The sequence below is a fragment of the Sinocyclocheilus grahami genome, unplaced genomic scaffold (assembly GCF_001515645.1).
Source record: "Sinocyclocheilus grahami isolate Dianchi unplaced genomic scaffold, SAMN03320097.WGS_v1.1 scaffold53.1, whole genome shotgun sequence".
NCBI classification, from domain to species: domain Eukaryota; kingdom Metazoa; phylum Chordata; class Actinopteri; order Cypriniformes; family Cyprinidae; genus Sinocyclocheilus; species Sinocyclocheilus grahami.
In genome coordinates, this window is record NW_015505232.1 from 337353 (window position 1) to 357621 (window position 20269).

A 20269-nucleotide genomic window follows, 5' to 3' on the forward strand; every position below is an offset into this window, starting at 1 on the left:
TGCCACGGGAGCAAATTCAGCAGCTTTTACATCTTGTTGGTCCAACTTTGTCAAGACAAACTCAACGGAGCTACCCCCTAAGCCCCGAAATTCAGCTGCTGGCGGCTTTCCGTTTTTATGCTATGGGGAGTTTTCTGGAGGTGGTTGGGGATGGCTATGGGCTGAGTAAGACCTCGGTGTGGCGGTGCGTTCACACAGTCACAAACGTCCTGCTCCGTCACGCCACCAATTACATAGCCTACGAATGCCTTTCACCAGGCACGAAGTGATGGAGGCACATCAAGGCTTCCATGCCATTGTGTGTGTCCTGTGAGTAATTGGCCTTGTGGACAGGACAGTTCCCCATCGCCAACCCATCAGCGCTCGACCAGGCCTTCATAATATATATGAACATGAGAATATAAATGACCCTTTCAAAATCAAGCGAAGCCAAACAGCCAGTTAATGTAGCTGGTTAAGGCAGAATACTCTGTGAGGTTGCAAGTTCGCACTTGCAAAATTATACATACACACACACACACACACAGTATATATATATATATATATATATATATATGATATCCAAGGTTGCATTTAGTTTGAAATTTTGATTATTTTTTAAATGCAGTGAGCCCCGATTAATGCAATTTCTAATATTTCTAAAGTGCTTCTTTATAATGAACATCACTTTCTCAATACTTTACCCGCTCTATAACGCAGTGAAAGAACTCCTGTAGTGAACAATCGATTCTAGAGCCATCGATATCAACCTAATCAGCACCACTGCCATGGACAGCACCTGCTAACGTCGCACGTAAGAAGGTTTACCTTAAGCAACATCCTAAGGTATAGTTCGGGGAACACACCTAGGAAAGGTATACCCCTAGTTAAGGTGTGTCTTCGTAGCGCGCTAAGAGACACCGTTATCGGGAAACGCAGCCCTGATCTTTAACCACATGGATCATTAAACATCCATATTCAAATAAATATGCGGCCAATGAGCCTTTAGCATCCCCTTCCAGAGCAAGCACATTTCAAAATCACTGGCTTTAAATTGGCCACTTGGAGAATTACATATGTCAGGAAAGAGCAATTATTTTTTAAGGACTCTTGTTTTTGATAGATATAAAACAGCAAACGTATGATCAGAACTTTCTAAGTTTGTAGGATACATTTTGCGATCAATTCAGTGCATTAAACTTTATTTTACACTCAATATAATATCCTCAAACATAAAAATAAAAAAAACACTTCAGCATTTTCATGATCTGCCTCAACTTAAATAAGATCAATATGCATTACAAATGAAAAAGTGTTGACTTCAGACCGACCTTTAAATAAATGAAAAATGTCAGCTGTTGGTGAATATTGTAAGCAAGTACTCAGAAAACTAAATTCACCAAAGCACAGAGATCAAATTAAGTCAAAATCCTGATGAGGCCGTCACATCTAAAATGTTCAGAAAGTCAAGTGAGCATCACATGTATGATTCAGCACAGCCGCTCTCATCCAACGTATCTACTGTAGGGCTTTTTAGAGGGAATTTTGTTTTATTTGACACAGCAGCTGTTCTGCAGTCAAACACTGATTTGTGAACATGACAGTCCTCCTGGAACTACATATGGAAACTTTCACAACTTCAGACTGGAGGCCTTTATAAATGCCTGAGAGAGAATTGGCAGCATCTGTCTGCATTTCTCTAAAACTTTTATATGCAATGTTCTGTCTCTTCACAATCAGTTTTTAAATGCACTTCTCTCTCTTCTGATCAATCCAAAATTAGAGGTCTGAGAAATTGCAGTGCAGTCGATCGAACTGTATTGAGTTGGATGGCTGACAGGAACAATAACAAGTTCCACCTGATTGCATGAAACGCAGAATAGACATTGTCTGCGATGCTTCATTTGCTCAAAATGAACGGCTTGTTTTCTCTTGGCTTGAGTAATGAAGTAAGACACTTTGTAAATCCTCTGTAACTATTTAGAAAAGCGCCTAGTTTTCCTCTGTTGTTCATAATCATACTGGTTTATCAAAGATATCATTCTGTGATTTAAAGATGAGTGCGCTTAATGTCTTATTCATGCTCCTCAACTAAGCAGTCACTAATATCATCATACTGAATAATTTAACTGTGCTATTTCTTCACTTTTTTAATTCTCAGTTGTATTCTATTTCTTGCATTACTGGCACACATTCAAGCACTGTTCGTCTATCTATAGCAATTTTACAATTGCAGTGGCCTGTTTGCAGTTGTAAGGCTTCTCAGTCCATACTTGCTGTTTAGGAGAATGAATATTTATCTCATATCCATGTAGTTATGCAGAAAGTACAGAAAATAATATCTTGTCATACTGAGCCTGTAGGAACAGGCTGAGACTTTTTTTTAATTTCTGGATACACTTATGAAATTTCAATGTTAAGTGTAGAGGAGATGGAAATGACACTCTGTTGCCCTTGAGAGACAAAGATGTGCGAGAGAGACGCTTCTCCTAATCTGCGTATGATAAAAGCGTTAGATGAAAAAGTACTGACCTGAATCTCAATGCCATAACCCAGATATACAGTAACCAGGCAGGTGCAATGAAAGTGGGAATCAAATGAGACATCTGGGGGGAGCTCAATATAACCCTCGGCGTCTGTGAAGTTCATATCGCAGTGAGCTGGAAAAAGAAAGACAGAGAGAGAGAAAAGGGCACCATTCTGAAGTCACCCCTTTTACAGCTGTCTTATGTTTGGTTGGCTGTGCAATAATCCTCCATTAGCTCTGAGGCCTGTGCATTGTCATAGAGATCAACATCCATATACACCTTTATCTTTCATCCATATCTAGCCATAGCCATCTGTAGCTGTCCATATCCGTCTATATCCATATTTATCTACCTGTCCAAATCCATCTATATTCTCTGTATCTAGCCATGTATATCCATCCATTTCTATTCATATCCACTTGTCCATATTCATATACACCTATGTTCATATCTATAATTATACATATCTATTCATATCTATCTATCTATCTATCTATCTATCTATCTATCTATCTATCTACCTACTTACCTACAGGGCTCGCAAAATCGCTAGACCGACGTCCCGGGCTATTATGTTTTCCAGTTGGGCTACCAAAATGTATCACCACTCTGCCCGACGGCTATCATAAATACAGATCTCCCGCGGGTCCTTAAAAACTCCTAAAGTGAGTTGTATCAAACTTAAGGCCATAAAAAGTTTTAAATATGTTAAATGGTATAAGAAATGTCTTAATTATAATTTCAAGAGGTCTTACAGTTGGGGATGGAAAGACAAGAGTGAATGCGAAAAAGTTAATGTGCCTTCTAAAAATCTAAACAATTAAGACAGTAATATTTATACGTTTTAAATTGACATAATACTTTATATGCTTGATTTATCCCTTTTCATAAAAATGGTCTAAAGGCTGAAATGCTGTTGTATAAGATTTTTGTTTTTGTGAAAACCTGTATCTGAACTGTAAATCATGTAATTTTATGGCTCAGTACTGTATGTTACCACATACATTGTCCAACCCCAGTCATACTGTTCATTTTACTTGTGCAGCTCTTAAAATGGGTAATACATTTCCTTAAATTTATTTTAAAAAATTCTGCAGATACCCTGTAAATAGTGAAATAAAATTCCTTCCTTCATATTTGTTGATATTTGTGTATTGAAAATCACCATCCATCCATCCATCCGTATTTATTCATATCCATATATTTCTGTCTATATGCATCTATATCCTCCAGATCTAGCCATCCATATCTTGCCATATTTATGTATATCTACCATCCATATCTATCTATGTACCCATATCCATCTATATCCATCCATGTCCTCATATAGCCATGTGTATCTATTCATATATAGCATCCATATCTATCCATATTTATCTTTCCATCCATATTCATCTTTAGCCATCCATATCTATTATCAATATCCATCTAATGTTATAATATAATGTTCTTAATGTACCTGGAGATGTCTCAGAGGAATATCCTGGTGTGGTTTTCCCCTCCGGCTTCCATGATTTTTTCTTAGGTGAAGTTGACAGAAACAGTGGTGGCAAAGTAGTTTCCTTGTCAAAGGCTTTCTTTGTTGTTGTGTTGAGAGTTGTCTTTTGACCTGTGCTTGTGGGAGTGCTTATTGGAATGGTGGGGTTTGTGAAAGGCTGAGAGGTGACCATGATCTTCTCTGATGTTTTACTACGGCTTTTGCTGGGCCTTCTTTGTTCCACAGATGTTGCCGCAGTCATGGTCAATGTGGTCACAAGGTCAGAGAAGACTGCTGCATCCTCCTGAGGCACCAGAAGTGAATGTTCAGTGTTAGATGTAGAGGTAGAGACTGTTGGCATGGTGTGCGGTGCCTCTTTAAAAAACTGCTGATCTCCCTCGAAGCTCTTGGTCAGCAGAGCCGAGTGGCGTTTGAGCAGTCTTAGGTTGGGGAGGATTGGTACTGCATCTGTGGTGAGCTGCTGGACGTCAGTTGGTGGCTCCTGTTTGCTGGTGAAAGGGTCAAACACTCTCTTTGATTCTGACTCTCCTCCTCTCTGAGTTTGTACAGTTCCATCTTCTGCAAAGTCCAAACAGATGGAAAATTAGTACTAAACAAACCTAGTCTGGTCTAAGGCAGTGATGTTTCAAACTGGGCTCTACAGAACCCCAAGGGGCCAATGTAAAATATGAAAGATTATATGAAGGAAATTATATGTATTATTATAGTATATGCATACACACACAGGCACACGATTAAATATATATATATATACAGTATATATATATGACAAGTATTTTAACTGCTCTTCAAATGCTTTAAATGTCATTGTACAAAAGTTTTGTAATGCTATTTAAATATATATATTTTTTTTACATATTAAGGCAATGCTTCCCTGAAAAATAATAATTTTGTAGTTTAAGAGTGACACAAGAGGTTCAATATTGCTGTGATCTTCAGTGCTGAAGAACAGCAGCATCTTTCAGGGGAAAGTAAGTGTGAGGCAATTACAGCACGTCTTTCATCTCAAGATTAACACACCTCGCTAGGCAGGAGAGCTCTCAGAAGGGTTCAGAGAGAGAGAGCTGTATAACGACAGCCGCCTCTTCAGGCCTGAATGTCTCAACAAATGTTTGTGATCAGAAACAAACTGTAATCAGAAAGCAGGCCTCATTTGCCACTGAGAGGAAGCGAGTCATTCGAATATGTCATTCAGACACAAAGATTCTTAAAAGCATGTCTGATAAAAAATATAAAAGTCCAGTTTGCTCAAAAACTGTCATTATGAGAATGTCAGACTGTTGTTGATCATTCTCTGACACTTAAATGCGTCATACCATTCAGATTGCATGCACTCCCTCAGATTTATGAGCCAAGTGGATTTGTAAAAAAAATAAATGATGTTTGTCTTTGATAATTTAGTTGCATGATTGTTAAAAAAGGTAAACAAAAAAGAAAAATAATAAATGTACCGTCTGAAGATCATTGAAGGTCATTCTAAATTGAGAAATCTGTCATTTTCTACCCTGTGTCTTTCAAAACTTGAATAACCTTTTTTGTAGAATATAAAAGTTATCAAAATGTCAAATCGTCTTGGTTACGTATGGTAACCCTCGTTCCCTGATGGAGGGAACGGAGACATTTGTCGAGTCTACGACACTAGGGGTTGCTCTTGGGAGCCCAAACTCCTCTGACATCTCTGAGAAAAGGCCAGTGAAATTGGGTGAGCAGAATTTGCATAGCTGGCCACGCCCCGGACATCCGGGTATAAATAGGCCAGTGTGGCATCTGCTCACTCGTTCTGTTCTGAGGGGCGAGAAGCGTCTCAACCCACTCAGAGGAAATTCGGAGTTGTGGCATGAAGGACACAACGTCTCTGTTCCCTCCATCAGGGAACGAGGGTTACCATACGTAACCGAGACGTTCCCTTTATGTCAACCCTATACTAAACGCCACAACTGCCGAGCTGCGTCACGAGTCCATGGGGGTGCAGATGTTGACAAACCAGCGTGTCACAACCAAATGCACCTCTCCTCCTCGTAACCTTCAAACGGCCAAGACTTAAGACCTGCAAGACCTCCAACATCCGGGAGAGCCACCAGAGAGGCAGAGGTCCCCTCAGCCGGAGCCTTTTCCCATAGTAATACTCACCATAATATAACAGCTGAAAAGTCTTGGTAGTGATCGTTGGGACAGTGACTATTCCCCCATGGGGGAAAGGCACTACAGAGATCACATCCTACCCGATGAGGAGGTAACATGTGAGGAACCACCTATGGACTTACAGAGGAAGTACCACATGGGGAAGATTCTGAGGTGGGCTCCACTTAATGGGAGAACTACCAAAACCCAGAACCTATTGACAGATTGAATGTCTGTCTAGGGACTTGACTTTGCCTCAGGGGCAACTCAGTGGAGAATACACACATGGGGCCGCAAGAGGAGCCGCTACATGTGGAGCACTAACCCAATACTCGAGGGAACTTGCCTCGTAATGGGTTCTAATAGCGAGTTCCTCCGCCGAACTTCGCAAAGTAAAGTCCTTATGTGATGGAAGGGTAGTCCAGAGTTCATGAAAGGAACCTGAGCTGGACTGAATAAGCGCATAACCACCCTGGGGGGAGTAGCGCTGGGAGCAAGGCCTACACCCTGCCAGTCTCCTGAGTCAAGAACTGGCATTCAGAATTCTAGAAGAAACTGGTTCCTTTCGTAGATTATAAAATCTTGCTTATGTATTAGGTGTAGCCCAACCTGCAGCTCTACAGATATCTGCTAGAGAGGCCCCGTTTGTCAGGGCTGCTGATGCAGCCATGCCCCTGGTAGGGTGAGCCCTCACTCCCAGTGGGCATGGTAGGCCTCTGGCCTGATAGACTTAAGAGTCTGCCAGCCCGAACTCCAGGCATGATTTGTTAATGGAGAGGGCTGGGAGATCCCCTACCCTCTTGACAGAAGTGAGCGCAGTTGGGAGGGCTGACTTCATAGAGAGGGCACTGAACTCAACTGTTGAAACTGCTGAAGGGACTCAGACGGAACTCTCTGTTAGGCCTGCAAGACCACAGAAAGCTCCCAAGAGGGAATGAGACGTGGCCTCGGAGGGTTCAACCTCCGGGCGCCTCTGAGGAACCGAATAACCAGATCGTGCTTCCCCACCGATCTGCCTCCCACGGTGTTGTGATTAGCTGCAATCGCGGCCACGTACACCTTAAGTGTAGAAGCAGACAGGTGCCTTTCCAGGCCTCCTTGGAGGAAGGAGAGCACAGATCCGATGCCACATCTTGGTAGGGTGAGCCCTCACTCCCAGTGGGCATGGTAGGCCTCTGGCCTGATAGACTTAAGAGTCTGCCAGCCCGAACTCCAGGCATGATTTGTTAATGGAGAGGGCTGGGAGATCCCCTACCCTCTTGACAGAAGTGAGCGCAGTCGGGAGGGCTGACTTCATAGAGAGGGCACTGAACTCAACTGTTGAAACTGCTGAAGGGGCTCAGACGGAACTCTCTGTTAGGCCTGCAAGACCACAGAAAGCTCTCAAGAGGGAATGAGACGTGGCCTCGGAGGGTTCAACCTCCGGGCGCCTCTGAGGAACCGAATAACCAGATCGTGCTTCCCCACCGATCTGCCTCCCACGGTGTTGTGATTAGCTGCAATCGCGGCCACGTACACCTTAAGTGTAGAAGCAGACAGGTGCCTTTCCAGGCCTCCTTGGAGGAAGGAGAGCACAGATCCGATGCCACATCTCCGAGGGTCCTTCCCCTGGGAAGAACATCACTTCACGAAAACGCACCACTTAGCGTCGTACAGCCGCCTCGTTGAGGGGGCTCTGGCCTGAGTAATGGTATTCACTACTGCTGGTGAAAGGTCTCCGAGTTCTTCCTGGTTGCGTCCAGGAACCAAACATGAAGGTTCCAGAGATCCGTCCGTGGATGCCAAATTGTGCCCTTCCCTTGAGAAAGGAGGTCCTTCCTCAGGGGAATTCACCAGGGAGGAAATGATGCCATGAGCACGAGCTCCGAGAACCAGGTCCTGTTGGGCCAATAAGGGGCCACAAGCAGGAGCTGTTCTCTGTCTTCCCTGACCTTGCACAGTGTCTGTGTAATGAGGCTCACTGGGGAAAACACATACTTGAGTAGGCCTCTGGGCCAGCTGTGAGCCAATGCATCCGTGCCGAGGGGAGCCTCGGTCAGGGAGTATCACAACTGCCAATGGGTCGATTCCGACGAGGCAAACAGGTCCACCTGTGCCTGGCTGAACCGACTCCAAATCAGCTGAACTGTTTGGGGGTGAAGCGTCCACTTGCCCCCAAGCGAAACCTGTCTCGAGAGGAGATCCGCTACACGATTGAGGTCACCCGGGATATGAGTGGCATGCAGAGACCTGAGTCTGTGCTGGCTCCAAAGTAAGAGATGGCAGGCGAGTTGTGACATGCAGTGGGAGCGAACACCACCCTGGTGGCTGATGTATGCAAATGTCGCTGTGTTGTCCATCCGGATCAACACGTGCTTGCCTTGGATCAAGGGTCGAAACCTCCTCAAGGCCAACAACTCCAGGCAACTGATATGCCAATGCAGCTGAGGCCCTGTCCAGACCCCTGATGCTGCCTGCCTGTTGCACACGGCGCTCCAGCCTGTCTTGGAAGCATCTGTTGTAACAGCAATGCATCTGGACACCTGTTCTAAGAGCACTCCTGCCCGTAGAAAAGAGATGTCCTCCCAGGGACTGAAGGTATGGTGACATACCGGTGGGATGTTCACACAGTGTGAGCCGTGACACCATGCCCATCTCGGGACTCGGGTACGAAGCCAGTGCTGAAGCGGTCTCATATGCATCAGTCCCAGCGGCGTGACCGCGGCTGAGGACTCCATATGCTCCAGGAGCCTTTGAAAGTTTTTAAGATGGACCGCTGTTCTCTGCTTAAGAGCCCTCAAGCATTTCAGCATCGACTGAGCACGCTCCTGAGAGAGGCGTGCAGTCATCGTAACCAAGTCAAATTCTACACCGAGAAAAGAGAAATTCTGCGCAGGGGCGAGTTTGCTTTTTTTCCTGTTGACCTGAAGTCCCAATCGGGCTAGGTGGTCAAGGATCATGTCCCTGTGTGCACAAACCAATTCTCATGAGTGAGCTAGGATCAGCCAGTTGTCGAGGTAATTGAGAATGCGAATGCCCACTTCCCTAAGATGTGCAAGGGCAGCCTCCGCAATCTTCGTAAAGACGTGAGGAGACAGGGACAGCCTGAAGGGAAGAACTTTGTACTGATATGCCCATCTTTCAAAGGCAAACATGTTCATATGTGTTTGAAGGTTCACATTCTGAACAGCAGCTTGTGAAGGGCCCGGTTAAGAGACCTCAAATATAGGATTGGTCTGAGTCCTCCGCCCTTCTTGGGTACAATGAAGTACAGGCTGTAAAACCCCTTCTTCATTTCGGCCAGGGGGACAGGTTTGATTGCACCCTTCTCGAGAAGGGTTGCAACCTCTGCCTGAAGAACAGTCGCATTCTCGCCTCGTACTGAGGTAAACAGAATGCCCCTGAACTTGGGCGGTGCAGGAGCAGGACCTGACTTGCGCCGAGGCAGGATGTGTTTGATGGCCTCAGCCAGTTTGAGCCACAAGTGGCGTTCCTGGACCACTAGTGTGGACATCGCCCTCCCTAGAGCCTGCGCCATGACCTTCGTAGTTCGGAGGGCATAGTCAGTCGTGTTTTTCTTTTTTAATAAATCTGCATAAATGTCAACAATTCTGTGTTTTTCTGTCAATATGGGGTGCTGTGTGTACATTAATGAGGAAAAAAAATTAACTTAAATGATTTTAGCAAATGGCTGCAATATAACAAAGAGTGAACAATTTAAGGGGGTCTGAATACTTTCCGTACCCACTGTATATATACACACACACACACACATTATAATAAGAACACCTTTTTTGGCTACAGTAATAAGCTATTGGACATTTCCACCACTACTGGACATGTTGGCATCTCTCTGCTTTTCTTATTTAGATACTTGTAATATTTCACTGAGGTGTGAAGGAAATCCTTTTATTTTCCAGCTACCAGTAAAAAAAAACTGCTTGTGCGACATCGCTGTTCTGAAAACAACATCTGGAGTTGTATTTTATCTGTCAGGAAGTGCTTCCATTATTGAGACATGTGAGGGAAGTGCTGTACTGAACTGCTGTCAGATCATGTCTCATTCCTATAGGAATACAGCAGCTCTCCACTGGGACTTTAACACTGTCTAGATTTAGGAAAATTTAGTTGCAAATGTGTAGACTCCCTTATGCTAACACTCGTGTCTCTATAATTGTGTGTTTTTGCTAAATCAGTCTTAAAGGAGCAGTTGGCCTTAAAATGAAACTTGTCATCATTTGTTCACCCTCATGTCACTCTCAACTCAAAATCCTCCTTTCGATATTCTACATGAAGACAGAAAATCATATGGATTTGGAACAACATTGAGGGTGAGTAAATGATGACAGATTTTCATTTTTAGACAAACTACCCCTTTTAAAGTGTTTTGTGACAACCAGAAACAATCATCAAGGTTTATTTTGCCTTCATAGTACATCCTATACATCTCAAAACAAAGCCCTAGGAAGACTGTGAACCCCAGAAGAGCAGATACCTCAGAGACACTGTTATTTCTGCTTTGAAACAGCTTGAGATCTCGAGTGTGTTTTTTACTCCCTAATTAGGGAATTGGATGACAATGTTCTAACAGAATGTAGCTTGGTGACACAGGGAAGACAGTATAAGATAAAAAGAACATCACTGACACAGACTGTAAATAGCAGACGAATCCTAAAGGGATCAGAGATTTGGAGATGGCTTTTGGGGACCAGCGCACAGTCAAACTCTCAGCGGGAGCTACAGCTCTTCTTTATTATTGGATCAGCCTATAGTAAGGTGCCAGTGAACATTGGGAGAAGGCAGAATGAAGATAATCAGTTGTGGATTGTAATTGTTTTGTGGGCTGAAAATGTTGTTGGGTACTAAAAAGGTCGGAAAGCTGAAAACTACATTGGGTGCAGTCAAATGTCAGGATGTTTCTTTGTCTTATTGCGTTGCATTTGTCTTCATCTTTATTAAATAATCACAAATTGCTGTAATTGGTCCATTAAAACAGCTCTAAAGAGAGAAACAAATATGATGTTTATGTGCTGTTAATACTGATAAATAACTGAATGAAAAAAAAAACACTGTTGGGAGTCCAACTAGACTAGCTTAAAACTAGCTTAGCCAGGTTAGGGGACCATCTTAAACCATTAACATTAACAAAAACATAACAAAATTACTAAAACTTAAGCTAAAATTTAAAGGAAAATAGAAAAATATACAAATAAATGGTAATTCAAAATATTGATAAATAATATATTAGTATATACAGTAAGTAATACTAGGCCTACAAAACTTGCATTAATTAACTTAGCTTAACTAGATTAGCTTGTGGTGTTTCCAGAAGTCAAAAGCTGTCAAATATTCCAGCAACTGAAACTTTTGTTTACAAATGCTGACTGTGCAATTAAAATGCTACATGCTCTTGTTTCTCCAACACCATAAATCACACAATAAATCTGGGTGCATAAACTGGATTCTTTCCACACATTGTTTAGAGGCTCACAAACCACTCACAAACGCATCCTCCTTTCATCCTGAAATCTCTTTCCAATAAACAATAAACAGATCTGAAGCCTTAAAATAGCTGTAAATCAAGCACTGACCTCACAATCTCACTCCTATTAAGAACACATAGAGCACATGTCACTCCAGAGTGAATCCCATTTATCAAGATGACACTTTCTGTAATAGAAGTGTGATCAGATCATTCCAGTGGCAATAAACGGCTGCTTCGCAAAGCCACACGATGTCAGACCTTCCAGTCAGATTAAACCTGAAGCTGTAGACAGTCATTAATCTCTAAAAGAGGCAATTCAACTGTGTTTTTATAGACTGTGACACGGAAAGACTAATCCAAGTGCACTTCTGCAAATAAATACCACCTTGAAGGGCACAATAAAGCTCATATAATGGTGAACTTCTCCTTATACTCAAGCTGACACATGCATTATAATCTATTTCAGATAACTCTGCCCCTAAACTGCATGTAAAAGCAAATAATAATAAATTGTGGTTGGTTGCTTTCATGTCAATCAGGCTGGCTAAAGTCAAGCTACGCAAGTCTTTCACGAGTCATTAATCTCTAAAAGAGGCAATTCAACTGTGTTTTTATAGACTGTGACACGGAAAGACTAATCCAAGTGCACTTCTACAAATAAATACCACCTTGAAGGGCACAATAAAGCCCATATAATGGTGAACTTCTCCTTATACTCAAGCTGACACATGCATTATAATCTATTTCAGATAACTTTGCCCCTAAACTGCATGTAAAAGCAAATAATAATAAATTGTGGTTGGTTGCTTTCATGTCAATCAGGCTGGCTAAAGTCAAGCTACGCAAGTCTTTCACGTATCCAGCATGTTTTTTTTTTTCCAGCCTGTGAGAATCCCGCAGAGAGACGTAGAGAGCACTGAGGTGTTTAAATAGCCTGAAATTGCTTTTATTCGCTTTGGCAGGCAGGTGTCAGAGTGCAGCACGCTGCAAGTCAACATGTCTAAAAACATAAACGGCCAAAACAAAGGTCCTACCTGCCCAACGGACATTAGCTTTGCTTCGGTCCCAGGATGGACACAGTGACCCTGAGTTTCGAAATGGATCCTTACAGATGAGAACAAATCACTGAACTGACCAAATAAAAACAAGTTCACCAGGGCAGAATTTTGGACAGAGAGGAACCAAACTCACAATGCAATGCACTCAACTTGACCTTGCATTTCCATTTAGGAGCAATATCAGCTGCACTTTTAACATAGTTTTTTTTTTTTTTACACATTTGATCAGACTTCCAAAATACATACATATATACAGATAGATAGATAGATAGATAGATCTGTGTATAGAAATGTATTTTGTAAGAATAATCAAATGTGTAAGAAATGTTTAAAAGTGCATTAAATTGCATGCTTAATTCAGTAAGTTAAATAAATATAACTTGTTTAATTAAGCATGTAATTTAATGAGATGTGACAGTGTAGCATAAAACTGTTTAACACATTCATTGCTGCATTCTTTTTTCAAATCCTGTAAAAACAAATTGTCATGTGAGTGTGAAAAAACAAAACAAAAAAATATATACTGTATATTATACACACTTTTCAAAAGTTTACATTTTATAATAAACCACTTTTGGGCAGCAGGTAGAGACAGTAAAAGTTGACTCATGCTCAGCGGCAAACAAAGTAAAGCGTAATTGTGTAGGTGTTAGTGAACAGCATGTATCATTTACTAAGCTCATACATTAGCAGCTCTTCTCTGAGTGGAAAAAGTGCCGTTATACCTGAAAGCTTATGATTTAATTGTTGGCAGCTTGTGGAATATATTAAAGTGTGGACGTTCAGACAGCTTTCCACCCACATGGAGGAGAGGTCACTGCATTCCTGTCCTGATGAAACCTGTTAAAAATGAGCCATTTTGTGGACCTGAAAATAAAGACTGGTGCATCATGAATTTATTAACATCATCTTACTGATACTGCTGTCTGCAGTCGTTATATCATAAGATGACTGACAGCTGTCAAAGGAAAGTGAAATAAGTTACACATGGTATGTGTATAAAGTATATAATACATACATTTTTTAACTTTCCTTTTTACATATGATAGTATGGTAACTCAAATTGCATTTATCTTTGTTAAACTGTGTCATCTCAAGGCATTCTAAATTAACAAATTCTGGCAACTTTTACAAATATCCCCTTCTCAATGTGTGTAGGGAGCTGTGAACACTGCAAAGGGACCATGAGAATCGAAACACGGCTACAGACAACAGACTTCTAGGGTTTATTGAGGACAAACAACTGATTTCATCAAAGAGATAAACAACAAAACCCTTTTCTGCATTCTGAGTATCCCTGCTCTCTCTGGATTTCATCTAAGCAGAGTTTGAATTCAGCGTCGCATCCGTTCAAATCCAGTTCTATGATTAATACAGCATGAATGCCGAGATGAAAAGCTGTAGTGTTTTAGTGAGGCCGATTTTTCAGAAGGTTATCCCATGACAGTTTGCACAGAAGGAGGGAGAGAACATGCCCAAGGAAATAATAATGATCTTATTTGGCCATCCGTCTCCTGAGGCATGCTGTAAATCCAGAGGAACATCGTTATAAGATCAGAAATAGTCTGCACACTCTAAATAAGGGCCTGATTTGTTATTCACCTCTCCCTTTTTGTATCCCTCTCTCCCTATTTACCTTTCTCTCTCTTTGCTTTCCTGTTTAAAATGGTCACTTTCTCCCAAAACATTCCTTTACAGTGCAGTCTGTGCAGTGAGAATAAACAAAGCATTATGGGTAATATAACAAAGCATATTTAGATAATCACCACTGACATTATGCACTATAGAAAATATTTTATAAACATTATATTAGATTATATTAGTTTTTTTAGGGTGATTTGAGTCAAATAATAAACATTTGTTAGATTGTTTTTACTGATTTGAAATATGCTATTAAGACAGGAAACGCAAGTTTGGTATCTGTGATAAAAAAAAAATTCTATCACTTGAAGACTGTTGCAGGAACTGTCATATTTTGCTTGTAATATTATACGTTACAGCTCACATATAGTTAAAAAAAAAGATTTTTTTCAGTTTCTTTACTCTAAAATGTCAAATTAATTCTAGTCTTTTTGTGATCAATATTTTCTCTGTACAAGAGGAAAGAAGAGCTACACAGAAGATCTTTATTTGTTTTTCTAAAACACAGACGCATGTGCGAATACTCTGAGGATTGTGAAAGCTCACAGGCAGGCTCACTAAGACACTTTCATTCTGCACCAAACTCTTCAGAAAACACTTGATCAGAGTGACAGGAGAGAGAGAGAGAGAGAGAGAGAGAGAGAGAGAGAGAGAGAGAGAGAGAGAGAATGAAAGAAAGAAAGAAAGAAAGCATAATTCATGCTATTTGAAAGAACAAAAGCCTGTGAGAAAATGACAGCTTGTCAGAAAAAATAAATAAAGCCAAGGAAGAGAAAAGACAACAACACAAGGCATAAAAGCAAACAAACAGAGGTAAAGTAAACAGACTTTGGTTTATATGTGCGCTTGCATAGGCCTTTTTATTTGTGCTTGCTTAATTTTGTATTTCTTGGAGTAAATTAACATGCAGTATATGGGCTGTCAGTGAGATGATATAAATGTGCACAGTGATTCTGAACGGTGTTTTCTGATCTTCTCTGTACATATGCATAAGTAGCTGAATTAGTTTTACATTCACCTACAGGTATATTTTTCTGTGACCTTTCAATCAGTCAGTCCAAAATCAAACCCCTGATCAGCTGGGATTTACATTGGAGATATGCAATACAATGTGTGAAGAAAATCTTGTTTTTCTGCTCTCTTTTGTTCTGCCTGCTTCTCTCTTCTGAGACGAGTCCTGATAGACATCTGTGATTGACAGGCAGGTTTTATTGCAGAGGAAAGGTCAAGGTTGCTAAAAACTTAGAGAGAGAGGGGGCTGATTAGATGCTCTGTGATGAGCTCAGAAGTCTCCCAGAAGCCTTTACTCTATATATTTTATGTCTCCCATCAACCCGGAGCATAAAATCAAGAAAAATATGTCTGAAGTTAATATCCTTATATACTGTAAATACAAGGCACATTAGGTACATAATTATATTTTACGGCCAAAAGGAATAATTAAGGAATAGTTAAGAAAAATATTTAAAATAAAAAAAAAATATTAAATAACATTATGAAGGCTGCATTTATTTAATCAAAAATACAGTAAAACAGTTATATTTTGAAATATTATTACAGCTTAAAATAGCAGAATTGTTTTCTATTTTAATATATTTTAAAATGTAATTTATTCATCTGAAAACAAAGCTGTATTTTCAGCATCATTACTCCAGTCTTCAATGTCACATGATCCTTTGGAAATCATTTTAATATAATGGTTTGCTGCTTAAATTTTTTTTACTATTAATGTTGAAAACAGTGCTGCTGAATAGTTTTGTGGAAACCATGATACACTACCATTCAAAAGTTTACAGCAAGTAAAATAATAATAATAATAATAATAGTAAGTAATTCAAATAAATGCTGCTCATTTGAACTTTCTATTCATCAAAGACTCCTGAAAAAAACTAAATTTTTTGAAGCTGAATTTATTCAAACACTTAAACCAAATTATCTGAGTAATCCATATTATTTGTCATACATTCTCTATATGCAAACAATTTCATTTATTTATCCTAGGGAATTTTATGAGAAACGTCTGAGACAGCAAGTCATGGATTGACAGAAAGTGAGGAATAGAGAGAGAAAGGCTTGATGCTAATGGTGTAGAATGTATTCCCCTTGTGTCTTGTTAACTTCTCAAGTTTTGCACGGTTTATTTGGAAGCTCCCGCTGGGTGCCGCTTCTACAGCAAATTACCATGGAAACAACTTTTAGATATGTCTCACTGGATATTTTCAATTTATGCAATGAATGATGAGTAATGAATATACAGGTTTTCCCAGGCTGTCTGTCTGGGTCAACACAGAGGATTTTTTAAAGTGTATGAATATTTAACAGGGTGAGGTGTTGCTCGTCTCTGACTTTAAAAAACACACTGATGCGGGGCAACAGAGCAGCGGGACATGCGCTGTATGAAACTGACTTCTTAACACCACGGATTGTTTCGCAAACATCCACAGACCTCTAAACATCTGAATGTCTAGACATGACCTGCGTGCAATGTTCCGAAAGTACATTTCACAACAATCCCTGAACTTGGAAAATCGAGAACACTTTGTTTCTTTCCAGGTCAGATGGACTCGAGTGAAATAAAGATGCTTTCAAGCATGAAAAACACTTGTTCAGCTCATGAGTATCATGAAGAGCAGAAGAAAGCGAGTTGCTTTGGCATTCAAGGCAGAAGATCTGGATCTTCCACTTTCCACTGAAAAACAAATGCACACATTATTTAGATTTGTGCTAGTATAGTACATAAACAGATTACATACTACTTTAGCATTGTTTCACAAATTAAATTAATATTTCATTTTTTAAAAATATATAACAAATATGCTTTTACATGTGCTTTTGTCATTTTTAGTAGTTTTTGTTCTTTTAAAATATTACTATTTAGGCATCATTTATTTTTATTTCACTTATATAAAATTTTATAATAAAATAAAATAAATTTCTAATTAGTCATTTCAGTGCTTCTAATTAATCATATTTTAAATATTATATGTATGTTATTTGAGCTTAATTAACAATTAACAATGTTAATTAAATAAATAATTAACCATGTTTATTTAAGATGTTTTTAATAGTTTTAGTTTGTTAATTATAATAACTGCTTCTAAGATACTTTCTTTAGATTGCACTTTTATGTATTGTTCTCGTTTCTTTCTTTTTTGTTTTTATTGCATTTTAAATCAATTTATTTTTATTTCTTATAAATCCTTTTTATATATAATTATATCATTTATATAAACAAACTTGTCTTGCCTACACAGAATTCAAACACTTTTATAAAAATTGCATTTCATAAAGCAACACAATTAGTAGGGGCACTACAAGCGGCAGTGTAAATGTCATCTTCTTCTATAGTTAGATTTCTCTTTCAGTTTAATTACTGTCATATCAGATCAACAGTTTGTTAAGGTCAATATGTTTAGCAACTAACCTGAATAATAATACATCTGGTATAACAAACATTTAAAGATAACTCAATTGCTGCCTTGAGTAGTGATGTTTGTTTTTCTGCAAAACAAAATCAATAAAAAATATATTCAAAATGATGTAGAAATGTTGATTAGAAACATACAAATTTAACTCCAAATTAGCTCCTAAAAAGATCAATCTAATTAAACATTTAACTGTTAATCCAATATTTATGTATGCTAGAGTATCATTTCATTAACAAACTTCATTTCATTAACTGGGTTTAACAGATCTACTGTATGTCTTCCTGTCTGTCTGAGTCTTTTTTTTCTCAGGCGTTGTGGTGCGAGGAACCCCAAGCTGTGATTGGCAGCACTGACTCTGGTTCTGTTCTCTCATCAGCTTCTCTTGTGTGTATAATCAGTCAGACCCAGGAAAAGTCTGAAGAGAACCAGGACTGCAGTAGGAGTCCTGATGCATGAGCTTTACACCTCTAATGACCAATTCACCTTCTGACAGAGCAGACCAGGTGCCACTTGAGCTATTTGAGCTCATTTGTGTTAGAGCGGTTATGCATTGAATGAACTGTGTGAACTCCAAACTGTCAGTCGGATTATCAACCGTACTGCTGGTCATATTTCTTGTGAATTCACTATGTTTAAGGTTTGCTCACACCAAGAGCTAGATGAAATATTCACAAAATATTGGTTCAATGCATCTTTCAGGCTTTTTTAACATCCATATGCTTCAAACACTATAATAACGGGGGGGTTGGGGGATCTAAATTTCCAAAAATACTGTGTGGTCCGAAATGCTTAAAAATCATGTTCAAAACTCACCATGGAAGAGATTTGATCTGTTTTGTGGTAAGCCATCAAGCATTGACAGCCTGTTTGCAATTGAGTGTTTGTATGTGAGTAAATAGTGTAAATGTGTTTGTACTGAGCTCACTGTTCTCCTCTAAAACACAAATTTTTCATCTCTGTTTCGGATGATGGGGACGGGCTGGTGCGAACAGCTCTGACGGCATGGCAGATCCAGAGATACGTCTCCCGTAGCAACGGAAGAGCTTTAAAGTCCAACCGTGGCTTTGTCACCCTGTCAAATCACCGTGAAGGTAAACAGCACAACACCTAAACAAGCTCACAAACAGCAGCTACATCTGAATCAAACACACTGCTTTAGCCAAATTCCTCATTAACTGGACTAATTACTGCAATTAAATGGGAGTAATTCATTTTAGCACAGAAATCTCTTAACATCTCAGCTGGCCTCCTCTTGTATTGTATTTAGTGTCAGAACTTTCAGAGCCAAAGGGAGTGTCGAACCAATTAAAGAGGCCAGGAAAAGTCAGTAGCATAAAGGGACTTGAAGTCTCAGACACACCGCTTTATCTACATATCTAAATAGTACATCCGACAGTTCATTTAGTGACTGGTTAATGCATATTGCACACAAAAATGCACATTTCTGAAGATCTAGTTTCTGAATTTGATGGCATTTGCAAGCTTCATGCCACCATATCTGAAAGTCATTTTAGTTTGAGGAAGAAAAAATCCAATCAGTTATGTATGTACAGTATATACACTACCGTTCAAAAGTTTGGGATCAGTAAGATTTGTAATGTTTTTTTAAAGAAGTCTCTTATGCTCATCAAGGCTGCATTTATTTGATCAAAATACAGAAAAAAAACCTTAATCTTGCAAAATGTTATTATAATATAAAATAATGGTTACTATTTTAATATCCTTTAAAATATAATTTATTCCTGTGATGCAAAGCTGAATTTCCATCAGCCATTACTCCAGTCTTCAGTGTCACATGATCCTTCAGAAATCATTCTAATATGCTGATTTATTATTAGAATTATCAATGTTGGCAACAGTTGTGCTGCCAAATATTTTTTTGGAAACTGCGATACTTTTTTCAGGATTCTTTGATGAATAAAAAGTTAAAAAGAACAGCATTTATTCCAAATATAAACCTTATCTAACAATATAAATCTTTGCTATCACTTCTTATAAATTTAACACATCCTTGCTGAATAAAAGTTTTAATTTCTTTCAAAAAAAGAAAGAATAAAAATTTACTGACCCCAAACTTTTGAACGGTAGTGTATATTGTTAGAAAAGATTTCTATTTTAATTAAATGCTCTTCTTTTTAACTTTTTATTCATCAAAGAATCCTGAAAAAAAGTATCACAGGTTCCACAAAAATATTAAGCAGCACAACAATTTCCAGCACTGATAATAAATCAGCATATTAGAATGATTTCTGAAGGATCGTGTGACACTGAAGACTGGAGTAATGATGCTGAAAATTCAGCTTTGCATCACAGGAATAAATCAGATTTTAATGTATATTAAAATAGAAAAACGTTATTTTACATTGGACTAATATTTCACAATATTGTATTTTTTCCTGTATTTTTGATCAAATAAATGCAGCCTTGATGAGCATAAGAAACTCCTTTAAAAAACACAAAAAATCGTTTTGATCCCAGACTTTTGAACGGTAGTGTTAGTGTGTGTATATATATCTACGTATATATATATATATATATATATATATATGTGT

General features: G+C 39.2%; 1 protein-coding gene across 1 annotated transcript in view; it reads right to left on the reverse strand.

Moving 5' to 3' along the window:
* Positions 1–20269, reverse strand: part of LOC107583413 (seizure protein 6-like) — a 60304-nt gene that overhangs the window by 31718 nt on the left and 8317 nt on the right. Inside the window, exons 2-3 of the mRNA XM_016269615.1 lie at positions 3967–4563; positions 2512–2639 (exon numbers count right to left, since the gene is read on the reverse strand). Of these exons, the coding sequence (XP_016125101.1) occupies positions 2512–2639; positions 3967–4563 (725 nt within the window). The remainder of the gene's footprint in view (positions 1–2511; positions 2640–3966; positions 4564–20269) is intronic.